At 43.4% G+C, this 18,320-nt stretch overlaps 1 protein-coding gene across 2 annotated transcripts in view; it reads right to left on the reverse strand.

Moving 5' to 3' along the window:
• Nucleotides 1-18,320, reverse strand: part of impact (impact RWD domain protein) — a 30,599-nt gene extending 12,279 nt beyond the window's left edge. The window contains exons 1-7 of one of the 2 annotated variants that reach the window (XM_048528494.1): nucleotides 18,183-18,320; nucleotides 14,551-14,679; nucleotides 13,923-13,975; nucleotides 12,501-12,563; nucleotides 9,144-9,229; nucleotides 6,563-6,685; nucleotides 1,728-1,822 (exon numbers count right to left, since the gene is read on the reverse strand). In XM_048528494.1, the coding sequence (XP_048384451.1) occupies nucleotides 1,728-1,822; nucleotides 6,563-6,685; nucleotides 9,144-9,229; nucleotides 12,501-12,563; nucleotides 13,923-13,975; nucleotides 14,551-14,679; nucleotides 18,183-18,218 (585 nt within the window). In that variant the 5' untranslated portion in view covers nucleotides 18,219-18,320. The remainder of the gene's footprint in view (nucleotides 1-1,727; nucleotides 1,823-6,562; nucleotides 6,686-9,143; nucleotides 9,230-12,500; nucleotides 12,564-13,922; nucleotides 13,976-14,550; nucleotides 14,680-18,182) is intronic. The other variant, XM_059646271.1, reaches the window with a different exon arrangement.

The raw sequence follows: 18,320 nt of genomic DNA on the forward strand, positions 1-18,320 counted from the left end.
CTTTTCATTAGGGCCATAATTGGCTATATTGGCTCCCTCACATTGTGGTGTGTTTTGCTACAACTTCATAAATTATACAAAGGCTCCAACCTAAATGGACATCAAAGTATTCATGAACCATCACATCAGCTTTAATCAGGTCTTTTCTCCTTTGATTTCAAAAGTCTAATTTGATCTCTTACCATCATTATGTATTAATGTAGGGGCGAGGATGAGAATGCCAAGTTAATGTAGTATGAGTTATAGTTTGCAAGGAGAAATTAAAATCTCTTTTCAAATCAAAAAGTTCTTAAAGAGCTCATAAAATTTCAATTAAATTCTCTTTGGAGATGTGTTTTTATAAACAAAGGCCTTCCTCGTCATTATAAACATTTTTTTTCCAATTCAGCCCTTAACTCATTATTAAACTCATCAGTGATACATTTATTCTACTGATGAAATGGTCTTGATGAGTTTGTTGAAACTTCAAATGGCAAAGTTACCACTGGGGCATTCTCAGATCACACAATAACAAGAATGCAGAAGAAGATCATTTAGCCCATCATATCTGTGCTGACTCTTGGAGAGAGCAGCCCTATTAGTCCCACTCCTTTCTGCTCTCTTCCCAGATCTCAGCAAATTCCATCCATTTCTCCAATTGCCTTTTGGAAGGCCCTATTGAGACTGCGTTCCAGATCACAATACACTGCCTTAAATAAGTTTGCTTCTCCACTGGGATCCTGAAGTGTTATTGAGATGAAGGGGCATGTTGTTAAAGCTTTCTGTCTTGAACTTATCTGGACCAAATTGCAAGAATACCAAATCAGCCATTGGTTGATCTGGTTAGTATCTGCGTGGAAATAAACAAGCAGCAATCCTCCTGCCCAGAGAGTGCAGCATAAAAATGACGCATCTGATGCTTCCCGTATTGAGGCAAAACTTTGGACCATAAATTTACTCACTCAGTAACTGCGTTTAGAAGCCAGCTGTCAGGGGAGCGGTAGGACAGGGTTGGATTGTACAAACCTCAAACAGAAATCTACACATTCTTGGTGCACATTTCAGAGGCTCTGATAAGGAACACTGCTATCAGCTTAGTTGGTCATCCACCTGCCACAGTGGAGAGAAGGGGGAGAGATACTCAAGACAGCTCAGTGATTCATTCTGGAGGGTTGGTGGACTGAGTTTTCTGGCCAGTTGCATGAGGTTGACACAAGGATTTTTTTTATTCTCATGACTGCTTCATAAGCCTCGCCTTTTCACATGGATGATTGTGTTGGCATTTCAAGATCCTCTTCATTGTGCACTTAAGGAGAAAACTTCCTGAAAACAGCCAAGGGGACATGCTGTTTAGGAAAACATAACAGTAGAGTGTTATTTGAGAGCTGACAGATTAGCATTTGCCAATATGCCGGGGCAGGGTGGGGGGGTCAAAACCCCAGACTCCGTGCATGTGTGCGCAAGACAGTATGTACATGTTCATGGGACAGTGACAGAGAGAGAGAGAGAGCAAGAGCTAGAGCGAAAGAGTGAAAGTGCAGAAGAGATGTGGTGGCAGTTAACCAAATGGGCTGCAGTGGTTCAGGAAGACAGCTCACCTTCTCAAGAGCAACTAGGAATAGGGCCAATGAATGGTGGCCAAGCCAGAGACAAACTCACCCCATTAACAAACTGAAAGAAAAATAGATTTTATGAATTCCTTCTCACTTTTATAAACAAACATCCTGGCAAGTTTCACGAGTACCTACCTGGTTAGGTGTAACCACGGGAGATAGATGCGCCTGAAATGTACTCCTCCGATCTGTGATTGGCTCTCCATGGGTTATTGGAGGAAGTTGTTCGACTGGAAGTTGATGAAAGAACAACGTGATGAGATACGGGCCGAACCATATTTCCGTAATCCACCCTGTGTTAGCTGTGAGGGCATGACAGGATAAACGCTGACAGGCTTTGAACAGGCCTGACTGCTGAGTCTGGAACTGGTGGGGGTGTACTAATCAAACATAAGATGCTGTTAAACCTTTAAAATCAGTTAGATTTTATTTTGTCCAAAAAGCACACAATTATAGACAGTCAATACGGTGTTTTATGAATTCCTACTTTAGAAATAAAACCAATCTGACTCTAAACTAAAATGCAAACAGATCTAAACAAGGCGTCACGCCTAACATGCATTGTCTGACCTAAAATGTCAACTCTTACTTACACTGATAAAACCTGCTGTTCACTCAGGATTGTGTCTTGAAAGGAATTCGGGGATATATCATGTGCTTACTAATTAATTAAAACCATCTAACAGATTAAAGATTTAGCAGCATCTAAGGATTGTTTAGTACATCCTCATCAGTGGTGTGGCCCTTTGGTCTTTTACTTATAAATTCTGCGTCTGATATTACCCCACACTAACACCTGAAGGAGGACCGAGGCTCCGAAAGCTTGTGTTTTAAAATAAACTTGTTGGAATACAAATCGGTGTCATGTGATTTCTGGACTTATTAATCGGGGTACATGGTACGAGAGCAAGGAGATCGTGTTGAATTTGTACAGGACACTTGTTGGGCCTCAAAAACCAAAAGAACTGCAGATGCTGTAAATCAGGAACTAAAGCAAAGTTGCCGGAAAAGCTCAGCAGGTCTGGCAGCATCTGCGAAGGAGAAAACAGAGTGAGATTTTGAAGCTGGTTAAATCCACACTGATACCATTGGGCTGCAGGGTTCCAAAGCGGAATATGAGTTGCTGTTCCTGCAACCTTCGGGTGGTATCATTGTGGCACTGCAGGAGGCCCATGATGGACATGTCATCTAAAGAATGGGAGGGGGAGTTGAAATGGTTCACGACTGGGAGGTGCAGTTGTTTATTGCGAACCGAGCGGAGGTGTTCCGCAAAGCGGTCCCCAAGCCTCCGCTTGGTTTCCCCAATGCAGAGGAAGCCACAACTGGTAGAGCGGATGCAGTATACAATGTTAGCAGATGCACAGGTGAACATCTATTTGATGTGGAATGTCATCTTGGGGCCTGGGATGGGGGTGAGGGAGGAGGTGTGGGGGCAAGTGTTGCACTTCCTGCAGTTGCAGGGGAAGGTGCCGGGTGTGGTGGGGTTGGAGGGGAATGTGGAGCGGACAAGGGATTCATGGAGAGAGTGGTCCCTATGGAAAGCAGATAAAGGTGGGGAGGGAAAAATGTCTTTGGTGGTGGGGCTGGATTGCAGATGGCGGAAGTGTTGGAGGAGATGCTTTGTATCCGGAGGTTGGTGGGGTGGTGCGAGAGGACGAGGGGGATTCTGTTTTGGTTGTTATTGCGAGGAGGGGGTCTGAGGGATGAGTTGCGGGAAATGTGGGAGACACAGTTGAGGGCTTTCTCAACCAGTGAGGTTGGCGGGGGGGGGGAGGGGGCGGTGGTGAAGGTGGTGGGGGGAGTTGCAGTCCTTGAAAAACGAAGACATCTGGGATGTGCAGGAATGGAATGCTTCATCTTGGGAGCAGGTACGGTGGAGGTGAAGGAATTGGGAATAGGGGATGGCATTTGTGCAGGAAGGTGGGTGGGAGGAGGTGTATTCTAGAATTCAGAAGGGATTTAATGGTTTCAGCAAAAGAAGCACTGAAGCTTGAAAAAAAATCTTTTTCACCGAGCGAGTAGTTATGGTTTGGAATGCAATGCCTTGAAATGTGGTCAAGACAGGTTCAACTAAGGCATTCAGGATATTGGATGATTATTTGGATAGAATTGGGGTGCAGGGATATGGGGAAAAGGCAGGAGATTGGCACCAGGTAATGTCACTTGTTTGAAGGGCCACTGAGGGGATGATGGACCAAATGGTCTCTTTCTGCACCGTAAGAATTCTGTGATCTTTCTTTATTCCTTCATGGGAGGTGTTGTCACTGGCGAGGGCCAACATTTGTTCGCCATCCCTAATTGGTCTGGAACTGAATGGCTTTCTGGACTATCTCAGAGTGCAGTTAATGGTCAACCATATTCCTTCTTATTTTGCAGCCTCTTGTGTTAAAGGGCTTCTGAAAATCCAAACAGATCACGCCCACTGGCTCTCCTTTGTCTCACTTGCTCACTACTCCCTCAGTCTAAGAGATTTGTCAGGTATGACTCATCTTGACAAAGCCACGCTGACTCAGCTGTATTTTGCCATGCACTTCCAATTACTCCACAATCTTATCCTTAATTATGGACTCTGGAAGCTTACCAAAGACCAAGATCAGGCTAACCAACTTACAGTTTCCTGTCTTCTGCTTCTTTCCCTTCTTAAACAGAGGTGCTGCATTTTTGAGTCCTCCGGACCCTCCGCGAGTCCAGTGGTTCCTGAAAGATCACCACCAATGCATCTACAATCTCCTCAGCTTTCTCCTTCAGCGCTGCTTTTCAAACTGGAGACCTGTGACCATTGCGTGCCACAAGGATCAGTGTTGGGTACACTTCTTTTTGACATTTATTTACAAGCCTGGGTCTCTAAATGCCTTGTCCAGTGACCTATTATTGCTAAATCACCAGTCACTGAAGGTAAGCATGCAGGTTTAGTAGGCAGCAAACAGTATGTTGCAAGAGGTTAAGTACAGGAGCAGGGATGTGTTGTTGCAATTATACAGGGCTTGGATGAGACTACACCCTAGAATATTGGGTGCAGTTTTGGTCTCCTTTTCTGAGGAAAGATGCTCTTGCTCTCGAGAGCGTGCAACAAACGTTTACCAGGCTGATTCCAGGGATGGTAGGCCTGACGTAGGAGGAGAGATCGACTAGGTTAGAATTGGTTTTGCTGGAGTTCAGATAAATAAGGGCAGATCTCATTGAGACTTATTAAAGTCTAACAGGACTGGACAGGGCAAATGTGGGGAGGACGTTCCCGATGGTGGGTGTGTCCAGAACCAGGGGTCACAGCCTGAGGATTCAGGGTAGACCATTTAGGATGGAGATGAGGACACATTTCTGCACCCAAAGAGGGGTGAGCCTATGGAACTCATTATCACAAGATGTAGTTGATGCCAAAACATTGAATGTATTCAAGAGGTGATTGGGTATGGCATTTGGGGTGAATGAGATCAAAGGTTATGGGGAGAAAGCAAGATTAGGCTATTGAACGGGATGATCAGCCATGATCCTGAAGAACGGTGGAGCAGGAGGAAGCCATTCGGCCCTTTCTTCTATGTTTCTATGGTTAGGCCACTTTCGGAATACTGTCTTCAATTCTGGTCTCCCTGCTATCGGAAAGATGTTGTGAAACTTGAAAGAGTTCAGAAGGGATTTACAATGACGTTTCCAGGGTTGGAAGGCTTGAGCTACAGGGAGAGGCTGAATAGGCTGGGGCTATTTTCCGTGGAGTGTCAGAGGCTGAGGGGTGACCTTATTGAGGTTTATAAAATCATGAGGGGCATGGATAGGGTAAATAGACATAGTATTTTCTCTGGGTTGGGGAAGTCCAAAACTAGAGGGCATATTTTTAAGGTGAGAGGGGAAAGATATAAAAGGGACCTAAGAGGTAATATTTTCACGCAGATGGTAGTCCGTGCATGGAGTGAACTGTCAGAGGAAGTAGTGGAGGCTGGTACAATTATGACATTTAAAAGTCATCTGGATGGGTACGTGCACAGGAAGAGTTCAGAAGGAATATGGGCCCAATGTTGGCAAATGGGACTCAATTATTTTAGGACATCTGGTTGGCATGGACGTGTTAGACCAAAGGGTCTGTTTCTGTTACATCGCTGTAAGTCTGCAGTCCTTCTGGTCTGCGTGATTTATCCACTTTCAGACCCTTCAGCTTTCCAAGCACCTTCTCCTTAGTGAGGGCCACCACACTAATCTCTAGTCCCTGGCTCTCATGAAGTGCTGGTAAGCTGCTGGTATCTTCCACTGTGAAAGCTGAAGTACCAATTCAATTCCTCCAACAGTTTTTTGTTCCCTGTTTCTCCAGCAGTACAACGTCCACTTGTGTCTCTCTCTTACCTTTTAGATATCTTAAAAAAACTCTTACGACTGTATGCTGACGTTTCAGGCCTAGACGCACGATGAAGAGTCTAGGCCCGAAACGTCAGCTTTTGTGCTCCTGAGATGCTGCTTGGCCTGCTGTGTTCATCCAGCATCACACTTTGACATCTTGGATTCTCCAGCATCTGCAGTTCCCATTATCTCTTATGACTGTATCTTTTTTTATATTATTAGCTAGCTTACCTTCATATTTCATCTTCTCCCCTTATTGCTTTTTTCACTGCTTTCTACTGGTTTTTAAAAGTTTTCCCAATCCTCTGGCTTCCCACTAACCTTCACCACATTTGTGTGCTTCTCTTTTTGCTTTTATGCTGTCCCTGACTTCCCTTGTCAGCCACAGTTGCCTCATTCTCCCTTAGAATGATGATACTATGATTTTAAGAGGTTAATTTTGTCCTTTTTAAATGAAGAAAGGTTGAGAGAGGCGACAAGCACTCCCAAACAATTTGGGAAGACCTGTTTGCTTCTCACTTCTCTGAAGCTCCCTGATATTTTGTTCCGTTAAAGGTGTTATATAAATGCAAATTCTCATTGCTGAAAGTGTTTTCTTATAGTCCTACTTATTCAGTAAGAAAATAGGTTTCTTTGTAGCTTACCTTCTGAGCTTTCAGGAAAGTCTACAGCCACTGCATCTTTCCGAGGAGACGGCTGACACACAATTAAATAATCATCTTGATCATTCACTTCAGCCTCTTCTGTTGTTTTCTGTATTTCAGGAACTGTCAGAAATAATGAAATAAAGTCTACACTTTAAAAAGGTACTGTTCTGCTTACAAAATCCAGGTTATTGTTCCTTTCCTTTCAAGCCCAGATGTCTTAGTTTGAATATTCACACTCTCCTTCAGCACCAGACAATATTCTAAAGTTTGAATCCCTAGACTTCTCTCAAAACTCAGATTTTCAGAAAGGATCCTGCATTCTGCCTGCAAAGCGAATAAGTTCCCAGTGGATAAGAATTCAGATTGCTGCAGCTCTCGGCATCTGAGCTCCTAAGGTAAGGCATTCTGTCAGGGCAGAAAGTCACCTACTGATACAAATGCAAAGTGCTGGAGAAACTCAACAGGTCTGGCAGCATCTATGGAGAGAAACAGTTAACGTTTCAAGTCTGGCCTAACTGTTCTCCAGGTCTGATGTGGCAGAGGCATATTCAGGTCCAAGTTTCCAAGAGGGAATTGAGTAAACACCGGAAGGGGAAAAGGTCACAGGATGACAGGGACGGGTCAGGGAGTGGGACACACTTGGGATGAGCGGGCAGGGACACAATGGGCCAAATGGCCTCCTTCTGGCCTGTAACCATTCCATGATTATCAAAATAGTTTCTGCACATTGAATTACTTATTAAGTGGGTGATTTATAAAGTCAGAATATGACCATAAGACATAGGAGTGGAAGTAAGGCCGTTCAGCCCATCGAGTCCACTCCGCCATTTAATCATGGTTGATGGGCATTTTAACTCCACTTCCCTGCTCTCTCCCCGTAGCCCTTAATTCCTTGTGAGATCAAGAATTTATCAATCTCTGTCTTGAAGGCATTTAACATCCCGGCCTCCACTGCACTCCGTGGCAATGAATTCCACAAGCCCACCATTCTCTGGCTGAAGAAATGTCATCTCATTTCCATTTTAAATTTGCCCCCTCTAATTCAAAGGCTGTGCCCACGGGTCCTAGTCTCCCTGCCCAACGGAAACAACTTCTCAGCATCCACCCCTTCTAAACCATACATTATCTTTTAAGTTTCTATTAGATCTCCCTTCAACCTTCTAAACTCTAATGAGTACAATCCCAGGATACTCAGCCGTTCATCGTACGTTAAACCTATCATTCCAGGGATCATCCGTGTGAATCTCCGCTGGACACGCTCCAGGGCCAGTATGTCCTTCCTGAGGTGTGGGGTCCAAAATTGGACACAGTATTCTAAATGGGATATGCTTGCATGTACACAAACATATACATATGCATATCATTATCACATTTATTTACGCCTTAATTTTAAAAACTTCTTCCACAGGACGTGTGTTGCTGGCAAGACCAGCATTTGTTGCCCACCCACAAGTGCCCCCTGAATTTAGTGATTCGCTCAGTTGTTGCTGAGGGTCGCTGAGAGGTGATGGGTGTGTATGTGCTTATGGTGGCAACAGCAGTTATGTTGGTGCAGACTAGATGGGCTGAAGGGCCTTGTCTGCACTCAATGAATCTATGACGTCGACTACATTGCTGGCATTGCTTACATGTGAATCAGACCAAGTGAGGACAGGCAGATTTCCTTCCCTAACGGGCATGATTGAGGTGTATAAGATTATTAAGGGTATGGGCTGGTGAAGAGAGGGCAGCTGTTCCCCTTAGATGAGGGGTCAATCATGAGCGGTCACTGTTTAGGGTAAGGGCCAGAAGCTTTGAAGGGGATTCGGGAGAAAACTTTTTCACAGAGCGGGTGGTGGGTGTTTGGAATGCACTACCTAGGGAGATACTGGAGACTGGAAATCCTGCAACCTTTAAAAAATATTTGGATGAGCACTTCAAATATCATTACATCCAAGGATATAGGGCCAGTGCAGGAAATTGGGATTAGTCCACTTTTGGTGGCAGTTATTTTGGTGCAGACTCAATGGGCAGAAGGGCCTTTTCTATGCTGCATGAATCTACGAATCTATGAGAGTCGACCACATTGCTCTGGAACTGGAGTCACATATAGGTCAGACCGGGTAAGGATGGCACATTTCCTTCCCTGAAGGACACTTGTGAAACAGATGGATTTTTACAATAATCCACAGTGCCTTCATAGTCACCATTGCTAATTTATTAACTAAACTTAAGGTCCATCAGTGGTTGCGGTGGGATTTGAACCCATGTCTCCAGAGAGTAGCCCAAGCATGTGGATAACTATCCCAGTGGCAATAACACTGCGTACCATCTTCCCAATACCTATAACATTCAAGATACGAGCGCACACTGGAATATATAAATCATACATGGTCTATCCTGCCAGTGATAAAAGCAGGTTAATTCCTGTAAAATCCAGAATGTTTATCTTCTCAAGCACGATTCCTAACTTGTTTGTATTATTATGACGCCCTGTCATTGTATAGTCATAACTCATGTTGCTTATAAAAGGAGAGATTTGCTTCAAACCAGTTCCCAGTAATCAGTAAAAAAAAACTCAACAGGATACGGGGATTACCTGCATCAGCTGACTGGGATTTCAGGAGGAGAAAGTCTCGAATTTTTCCCACCCATAGGAACAGTATGCATTCTCCCAAGTTCTGTCTGAAATACATTAATTAAATCAACACATTCAGCCATCCCAGGTATGACTTATTATTAAACTGAAAGCCTTTTGTAGAATCATAGAACAATACAGCACAGGAGGCCATTTGGTCCATCAGAGTTTGCAATTTATTTTTTTGCTGCTTAGAATGCTAATTATTTCTCTAACGTAGCATTATCACTGTGGGGGACTTGTAAAGTTACAGTTTGATTGTGAGCCATAACTGGCAAGAAGAAATTAGTGTCTTTTTGATAAGGGGCTACAATATAACTTCATAATTTCAGAACTGATTAAGTGCTTCCAGTTGGATTAAGCACTTGAATTGCATTTGCTGGAAAAAAAAAGACATTTTGACCAAGCTTTTGATCAGGATATTTCACAAGAATACAAATGTAAAAAGTACTGTATGACAGAAGACTTCCTGATCAGTGGATTCCAATTTGTAGAGATGGTGCCACAGGGAATGTACTAGTTAATGACAATTGACAATTAACCGCCAAGCATTATGTAAATTTTAAACCAGGTATGTTGACTCTGATGGGTCAAGATATTTCCCTGAGAAATGAACCAGTGAATATGACTGTCACCTATTTTGTGTAACTGAAATAGGCTCAGGGGGTGTACCTTTTCTGTCTATCAGTAAAAAAAAGTCCTGTATATTAACATATGTAGCTTCCAGTTCACACAGCATGTCACACCAAAAGCCAGGCTAATGGCTCTAAAATAGTTGTCCGTGTAATTCAGTCGGGATTATCCAGCAAAAACTGTCTGTGTTGCAGGGGTGAGTACAGGTATTTCTGCGATAATGCATGTGTTATTGATGCAAATTGCCTATAACACGATTGAAGAATAGTGGGTGCTGTTTGGATAACAAAAGCTCTCTGCTGTACAGGTATAGCAATTTCCCTATAACGCGATTTTCTACAGTAATTTCCTATAGCGCAAGGTACAACAAAAACATAACTATCGTGTTACAGTCTTTGGGACATAAATCCCAAATACCGGGCATCACGCTGACATGGAAATTCGTGTATTGTGTATTGGGCAGAATGTCTTTCTGGCTCGACGGCAGCACCAACAGTGGTGAATACCACTTTTGTCGTTGCTATAAAGTGGAAGCACGAAACAGCTAATGTTACATGGTACTCAAGCCTTTCAGATACCTTTCAGATAGCTCTAGTTGCCGTGGCGTAATGGTGAGCGAGCGGGTTTCTGACCGCTGGGATCTGAGTTCAAGTCTCGGGGCAGCCTATTTCTTGGGACAGCACGGTGGCTCAGTGGTTAGCACTGCAGCCTCACAGCATCAGGTACCCGGGTTCGATTCCAGCCTCAGGTGTGGAGTTTGCACATTCTCCCCGTGTCTGCGTGGGTTTCCTCTGGGTGCTCCGGTTTCCTCCCACAGTCCAAAGATGTCCTGACTAGGGGGAGTGGCCATGCTAAATTGCCCGTAGTGTTCAGCGGTGTGTACGGGTTATAGGGGGGATGCTACAAGGGGCGGCATGGACTTGTTGGGCCGAAGGGCCTGTTTCCACACTGTAGGGAATCTAATCTAAAAAACCTTACCCAGCCATTGTAATGGGAGGTAGACTTTTCAGGATCTATAAGGTGATAGCCTTAAGCTCATTCATGATGCACACAGTTCGCACACTCCTTTCAAACTGTGCAAATACTGATTTTATCTTTAAACTGGCATTCTTGCTAATTGTCCTGACGAGCGCAAGACAAAAGAAATGCTTTTTTCAGAAACACAAGTTTTGTACTACCAAATAACTATTTGTATCCTTTAAGGGAATATTAAGTGTTATCAATGAGAATTCTGTTTTTAAATGTAGTGGCATCTGCCGTAGGCACTTAGAAATTTATTTTATTCTTCTCATCATGACTCCCAAGGTCTGCCCATGTAGGTACAAGGTGAGTTACCACTGAGGTTGTAAGGGAAAAGGATGATGAGTGGGAAGAATGGGCTGGTGTGAGTTGGCATTGCTTTAACATAGGGACATTAAAGGACATGTATTGACATGGGGTTTATGAGGGTTCATGGAAGGGAAGTTGAGTGAGCTGCTATAGAGGCTAGAAGGGGCCAATGCAATGTGCACAGGCATATTCTTTGCCATGATTTGACATGGATGAGGGTGTCTGGAGATGAGTGGTGGGGGGGTAGAAAGAGGTGATAAAGCTTCCTTGCCATTGACGAATGCCCCTTTAAGGAGCTGAGCAGCACCCACACCAGCCCCCACCACCCTCCCTTTCTATGACTTTGTCTCAAACTTCTCCCTGCGGGGTGAGGGCCTGAGTTCAGCCGCAACTCACCACCCATCTCCGGGATCAAGATTCAAACATTTAGGTCACAATCTCGAGTCGTGTGTGTAGAATTGGAAATTTTCTAAACCCAGGGTGAGCATCCAGCACCTACAGATCATTCCCACTACCACCACCCACCCCCCACCCCCTAACCCACAAAACTGGGGAATGAGAAACATGGCAGGCTGCGAGGCACTGTTTATTTTGAGAAAAAGTTGCTTCAAACAGGGTGTAGTAAATCTTTGGAATTCTCTTCCCGAGAGGCTTGTCAATGTTCCAACGTTGAAATTATACGAGAGAATTCAATAAGTCGATCATCTCAGGGAATGAGGGGCTATGGACAATGCAGGAGATGAGACAGTGGCGTGCTGGTAACGCCTTCAGACTAGTCATTCAAGAGAGAAAGTCTAATGTTCTCAGGACATGCGTTCCATTCCCTCCATGGCACAACACAAAATATGATCTTTATTTAAAAATAGCTATTTTAACAGTGATAATGGGAGCTGCAGATGCTGGAGAATCTGAGATAACAAAGTGTGGAGCTGGATGAACACAGCAGGCCAAGCAGCATCTTAGGTGCACAAAAGCTGATGTTGCAGGGTCTAGGCCTGAAATGTCAGCTTTTGTGCTCCTAAGATGCTGCTTCACCTGCTGTGTTCTTCCAGCCCCACACTTTGTTATTTTAACAGTGACCTCTGTTGTAAAATCCTTTACAGAAAGAAATCTGCTGTCATGACATGGTATGGCCTACATTTGACTCCAGGCCCATAGCAATGGGGTTGACTCTTAAATGGTCAGAACAACCCACTTATTTTAAAGGGTCATGCCAGTGACATCTGCATTTTAGGGAAGAATGAATGCTGCGCACATTTTTTAAAAATGCAAATTATGTTACTGATTCCTACAATACACAAACGTGGTTATTTGTAGACAAGAGGAACTTAATTTGAAATTATCCGACCAACTCACAGATAGATTTCCTCCAAGCTGTTCGAAAGATCTGTTCGTTCTTGCCCTCTCAGCCAGGGTGCACTAAAATCAAAACAAACAAAAAATCAAAACGTTTAATGCCCCTAAAGAAAACACAATTGCTTATTTGATTCAATATAACAAAAATGTTAAAACGAATGCTAATTTCTTTCTAAGTACAACAATCAATTAGAAAGACAAATGGTCTTATTTCTGAGCTCAAATTTCCACCTCCGGTCTCCCAACCAATCAGAAAAGCTCTGCTTGCTGGAGCACCACAGACACATCCTCAAACCATTTGTTCTGAAAGTGAGCTTAAGATCTACTCAAACTCTCCCAATAATTGCCTGATCCTCAGCTTGCTCGAGATCATCATTTTATCCCCCCTCAGAAAACGTGTTTTTTTCCTGATGAATACTTTGCAGTAGAAGGTTCAATTTGGTTCTTGGAATCGTATGCTACAGTGTGGAAACAGGTCATTTGACCCATCAAGCCCACCCTGACCCTCTGAACAGCATCCCATACAGACCAACACCCCTAGCCTATCCCTGTAAACCTGCACTCACCGTGACTAATCCAGCTAGCCTGAATATCCCTGGATACTATGGACAATTCAGCACTGCCAATCCACCTTTGGATTGTGGGAGGAAACCAGAGCCCCCGGAGGAAACCCATGCAGATGCGGGGAGAACGTGCAAACTCCACGCAGATGACACCTGAGGGTGGAATTGATCCCGGGTCCCTGGTGCTATGAGGCAGCAGTGCTAACCACTGAGCCACTGTGCCGCCCATTTTTAATTAAAACTGGCTGCAAAGCAGAACTTTTACCACATAGGTATTCTTCTGATTGAAATTATGTATTGTCATTCCCCAGTACAACATTTTCGGCGGCTTGTCACGTGACAGCAGATAGACCAGGGCCCTACGTCATACATTGGTCAGACAGCAAAAGGTTCCTCCCTAGAAACAGCAGAGCTGATCCAGGAAGCTATTTTCTTTCAACTGGATTTTCCCAACTGCTCCAATAAATATCTGAAGCAGAAAGTGGATCCAGGCAGTCATAGATCCAGGCAAGGGGAGCTCCAGGAAACAAGCAGTTTTCACAAGGCATGTGACTACAGAGAACTACCTTTTTGAAAACAATTCTGACATCATTGACGCATTTAAAGGAAAGCAAAACACAATCCAGCTATTCCCAATTCTCCAAACTTGAGTCCCTAAAACTAGGACGCATAAAGCCTTCACAACAATAACCATCATTAGTGTTTCGATTTGATTCCAAACAACGGGTGGATGGTCATTGCACTTTCCCCAAGACCGTCCTGTTTGCCCTACAGATTGCAAGATGGAAAGCTTCAGGAACACGTCTCTATTTCAGACAGAGTCAAGGTTATAAATACACAAAGGAAGCTTATTGCTTACTTTAACTGATAGACAGGTGGAGCAGATGAGGGGTATTCAGGAGGAAGCATCACCTAGACAGCAACGAATGTAAAGCGATTAGACAGATTGATTTTACGTCAAATCACGTGAAATCTACAACATAACATTTGATCTAACTGGTCAACATCAATGTCTGTGCTTCAACAGAGCCTTGTTCCATCATTCCCCATTTCCCATAAATTTTGATCCCTTTCTCCCTCACGTGTTTAAACAACTCCCCAGTTAATGTATTTGTACTATATTTGGGTTGACAGGCAATTTGATGGATGCAATTGGGATCACGGGGGTTGGGCGTGTGTTTAGATACACCCAATGGAGGCTGAATAGTTACAATCTCTGCTGTTACCAGCTGTTGTCAGTATTAATGGAGTAAAACCATAAAGGAATTGGGGCAGATTATTTGGCGTGATAATGGCTAACTTTTAGGCTTTAACATCACTATCATGCCCACTCCTAAGATTCTCGGAGAGGCCTAAATTCTGTGTATCTCAGCCCGAAATATATTCTGTGAACTCAGCACGTAACAGAAGCCTGGCCTGAAATGCAGTTTTGCTGCTGCATGGCAAGTGTGGAGTAGAGATGGCAGTAATTTGAACACTTTCTGTACCTGTAAACAAATAGTCCATTTGGGATGTTCTAATTCATCCACAACTCGAATACAAAATATCCTGACAGCCTCGTCAATGACACACCACTCATCTTCATAGATGGATGACAGCGCTTCAATCTCATCGATCTGACGGAGAAAAGAAATGTATTCCGAATATCCGCCAAGTCATTCAAACATTTTCTGCACTGCAGTTTGCAAGCTAAACAGTGAACTGAATAGGCTAAAGTTCTTTTTAAATCAACTTTTCTATCAATATCAATCTGCTTTATTCAGTCTCAGACGCATAGATATTCCTTCAGTGTCACTGGGTCAAAGTCCAGGAATTCCCTCCCTAAGGGCATTGTGGACCCACCTACAGCACATGGACTGCAGTGGTTCCAGAAGGCAGCTCATCCCCACCTTCTCAAGGGGTAATTAGGGACAGGCATTAAACACTGACCAAGACATTGACGCCTGTGTCCTGTGAATGAATGAAAATAAAAGGCAACGTAACCGGTTTGTCAGAATGTGAGCTCAAATCCCATCACTGCAGCTGGCATGATTATTGCGGGGATTAAAAAATGCCCATTTGGTTCACTAAGGTCCACATATGAATCCAGACCCATGGCAATGTGGTTGACTCTTAACTGCCCTCTGACATTGCTCTAGAAAACCTCACAGTTCAAGAGCAGTAACAGACAGGAAACAAACATTGGCCCAGCCAGTGTGGCCATATTCCATGAAAGCATTTATTTTTCATATTGCCCCAACTTTGGCGAGAGTTAGGCTCATACACATTTTAGGATCCCAACTTACTGTTATGTTGCTGGGCATATGAGCTCACAACAGTGAAGTGAACAACCATGGTCCATGGAATAACAGGACTCTCAGTCTAGTTCCTGAACCAGAGAAGAATGACCCAGAAAGTAATCAGGATTTTTAAAAATTCATGTATGGTATATGACAGTCACTGGCAATACCTATTTTTGTTGCCTACGCCTAGTTGCCCCTTGAGCTGAGTGGCCTCCTCAGCCATTTCAGACAGCAATTAAGACGCATCTTCATTGTATGAGTCTGGAGTCACATGTAGTCCAGGCTGGTCATGATGGCCGTTTTCTTCCCGAAAAGAAAAGACACTAATGAACCAGACAGACTTTTGCAACAATTGGCAGTGGTTACATTATTAGATTAGCTTTTTATTTAATTCAAATTTCACCATTTGTCACGGTGAGATTCAAAACACAACCCTAGAGGCACAGTGGCTCGGTGGTTAGCACTGCGGCCTCACAACGCCAGGGACCTGGGTTCGATTCCAGCCTCGGGTAACTGTCTGTGCGGAGTTTGCACATTCTCCCCGTGTCTGCGTGGGTTTCCTCCGGGTGCTCCGGTTCCCTCCCACAGTCAAAAAAGTGTGCAGGTTAGGTGAACTGGCCATGCCAAATTGCCCGTAGTGTTCAGGGATGTGTAGATCAGGTGGGTTAAAGAGGGATGGGTCTGGGTGGGATGTCTGAAGGTCAGTGTGGACTTGTTGGGTCAAAGAGCCTGTTTCCACACTGTAGGGATTCTGTGATCAAGATAAACCAGATCTGAAATTATCACCCAGTGACATTACAACTATGTCACCACTAAGAGATAGTCAACTTTCCTGATGCTCCGGGCCTGCTGTGCTCCTCCAGCTCCATGCTGCGTTATCTATGTCACCACTACCTTCCTTAAACAGAGTTAAATAAAATTAAGCAATGGGAAAAAAAAGGGAAAGTCTGGATAAAGAAAAACAGAGAAGCGTAAAGCAAAAAATTAATGTATGATTAATCTTTTTAAAACCTCTGATAATTTACTAGCTGCAAGAATGAGTCTCCAACTTTTTTGGCACCAGAAGTTACTTGATCCTCTGATGTGCAGTCATACAGCGCAGAAACAGACTTTTCAGTTCAACATGCCCATGTCAACCAGTTATCCTAAACTGAACCAGTCCCATTTGCCAGCATTTGGACCATATCCCTCTAAACCCTCCCTATTCATATACCTATCCAGATGCCTTTTGGTTATAATCACCATGCTATTAAAAGTGTACATATAATCTTAATTACCTGACTTAATGTTCTGTGCCACATCTAATGTGAAATTAATTTGCTGCTAATAAATGAACTGGCAAAGGCTGAGTGCCAAAAAACCAACAATGAACTGGCACAAATATCTAGCCACTGAATACAGCTTCCTTGTCAAACGCATCTAGTCAGTTTGGGATTTAACAACAAAACTCAGCAAATTCTAAATATTCCATGATTTCACATTTTCCCTATTCAAAATCTCCCACCCCATTCAAACACTCTGCCAGCTTCCATGTTCATGAGCAGTCTCATGGATCTGAGAAGTTTTTATTCAGTGTGCACCACATAGAGTGTTAGCTGTGACTCAGTGCAGAGCAGTCATACCTCTCAGTCAGAATGTGTACAAGCCTCACGAACACCATAGAAGCCTTCACTGATATTCCAAACATTGCATTGTGAGAAGGTCAGTATTGATAGGAAGGCAGTGGTGTAATGGTAATGCCGCCTATGGCACGTTGTGAGTACGTTCTATCTGCTGACAGCGAGGGGGTGGGCCCAAGACCTAGGCTAAGGTCCTTTGCACGGGGCTCAAATTCCACCACGGCAGGTGGCACAATTTGAATTCAAAATACTGATATTAAGAATTAGTCCAATAGTGTCAACTGTAATAATAAAACCATTGTCAGTTGCCATTAAAAATACACTATTGTCATACTGTACCAGTAATAAGTTTGACTCTTAATTATCCTGTGGACAATTCAGTACAAGCGCTAAATGCACAAGCCATGAATGAATAATGAAAAAAAAGCCCCTTGAGCTTGCTCTGCCTATGAATATGATCATGGCTGATTTCCATATTCTCTCCTACCCTCTATATCACCTTGCCCCCTCATTTATCAAGAATCTATATATCTTTGCATTGACAATTTATAAGATTATCTTTTAATAGCATAACATTATTAAATATTATTTAATTAATAATACCTTATAAATGGGAGGAGTGGGAGGCAATGGCCTACTGGTATTATTTGCCAGATTATTAATCCAGGGGCCCCAAGTTTAAATCCTGCCATAACAGATAACAATAAATAAATTTTTAGAAGAAACTGCTATGTACATTTTGTTACAAAATAGAGTGAAAAGTGTTGCATAGGATCATCCCTCTCCAATGCCATCTTAAGACACAGAAAAATAAATCAAAACATAGAATATAAAGGCAGAACAAAGAAGAAAGGAAGAAAAATAGTTGCATCCAATAAAAAATCCAGATTTAAAAGTCTAATAAAACTATTGGAAGAAAGAAATGCCACTTGATTCACTATTGGCCTTTTAAGCAGAGAAACCTGTCATCAGGCCTGGTCTAGCCTACATGTGACTCCAGCTCTACAGCAATGTGGTTGACTCCTAACTGTCTCTGAGCAATTAGGGGTGGGTTATACGTTGACACCCTGTGAATGAAAGTAAAACTGACCACCTTTTCAGAAAGTGGCTTTAAGGCTCAGGCGCCTCTCTGAGAACAGCATCTCTCCTCACAGATGCAAGTCTTTATTTTGATTTAAGCTGTGCTGACTTTCCCGCCCCAAAACGTGACCGACTCACTTGTTTCTGGAGGTTTTCTTCCTCACTCTGCTCCATTCATTCATTCACTCACTCAGACACCACTGGGTCACTGTCCGCAGGCCCCCCGTTCTAAGCTTTGCTACAACTGGACCAGCACAGCCACTTCCGCAGATAGTG

The sequence above is a fragment of the Stegostoma tigrinum genome, chromosome 5 (assembly GCF_030684315.1).
Source record: "Stegostoma tigrinum isolate sSteTig4 chromosome 5, sSteTig4.hap1, whole genome shotgun sequence".
In the NCBI taxonomy this organism is placed as follows: Eukaryota; Metazoa; Chordata; class Chondrichthyes; order Orectolobiformes; family Stegostomatidae; genus Stegostoma; species Stegostoma tigrinum.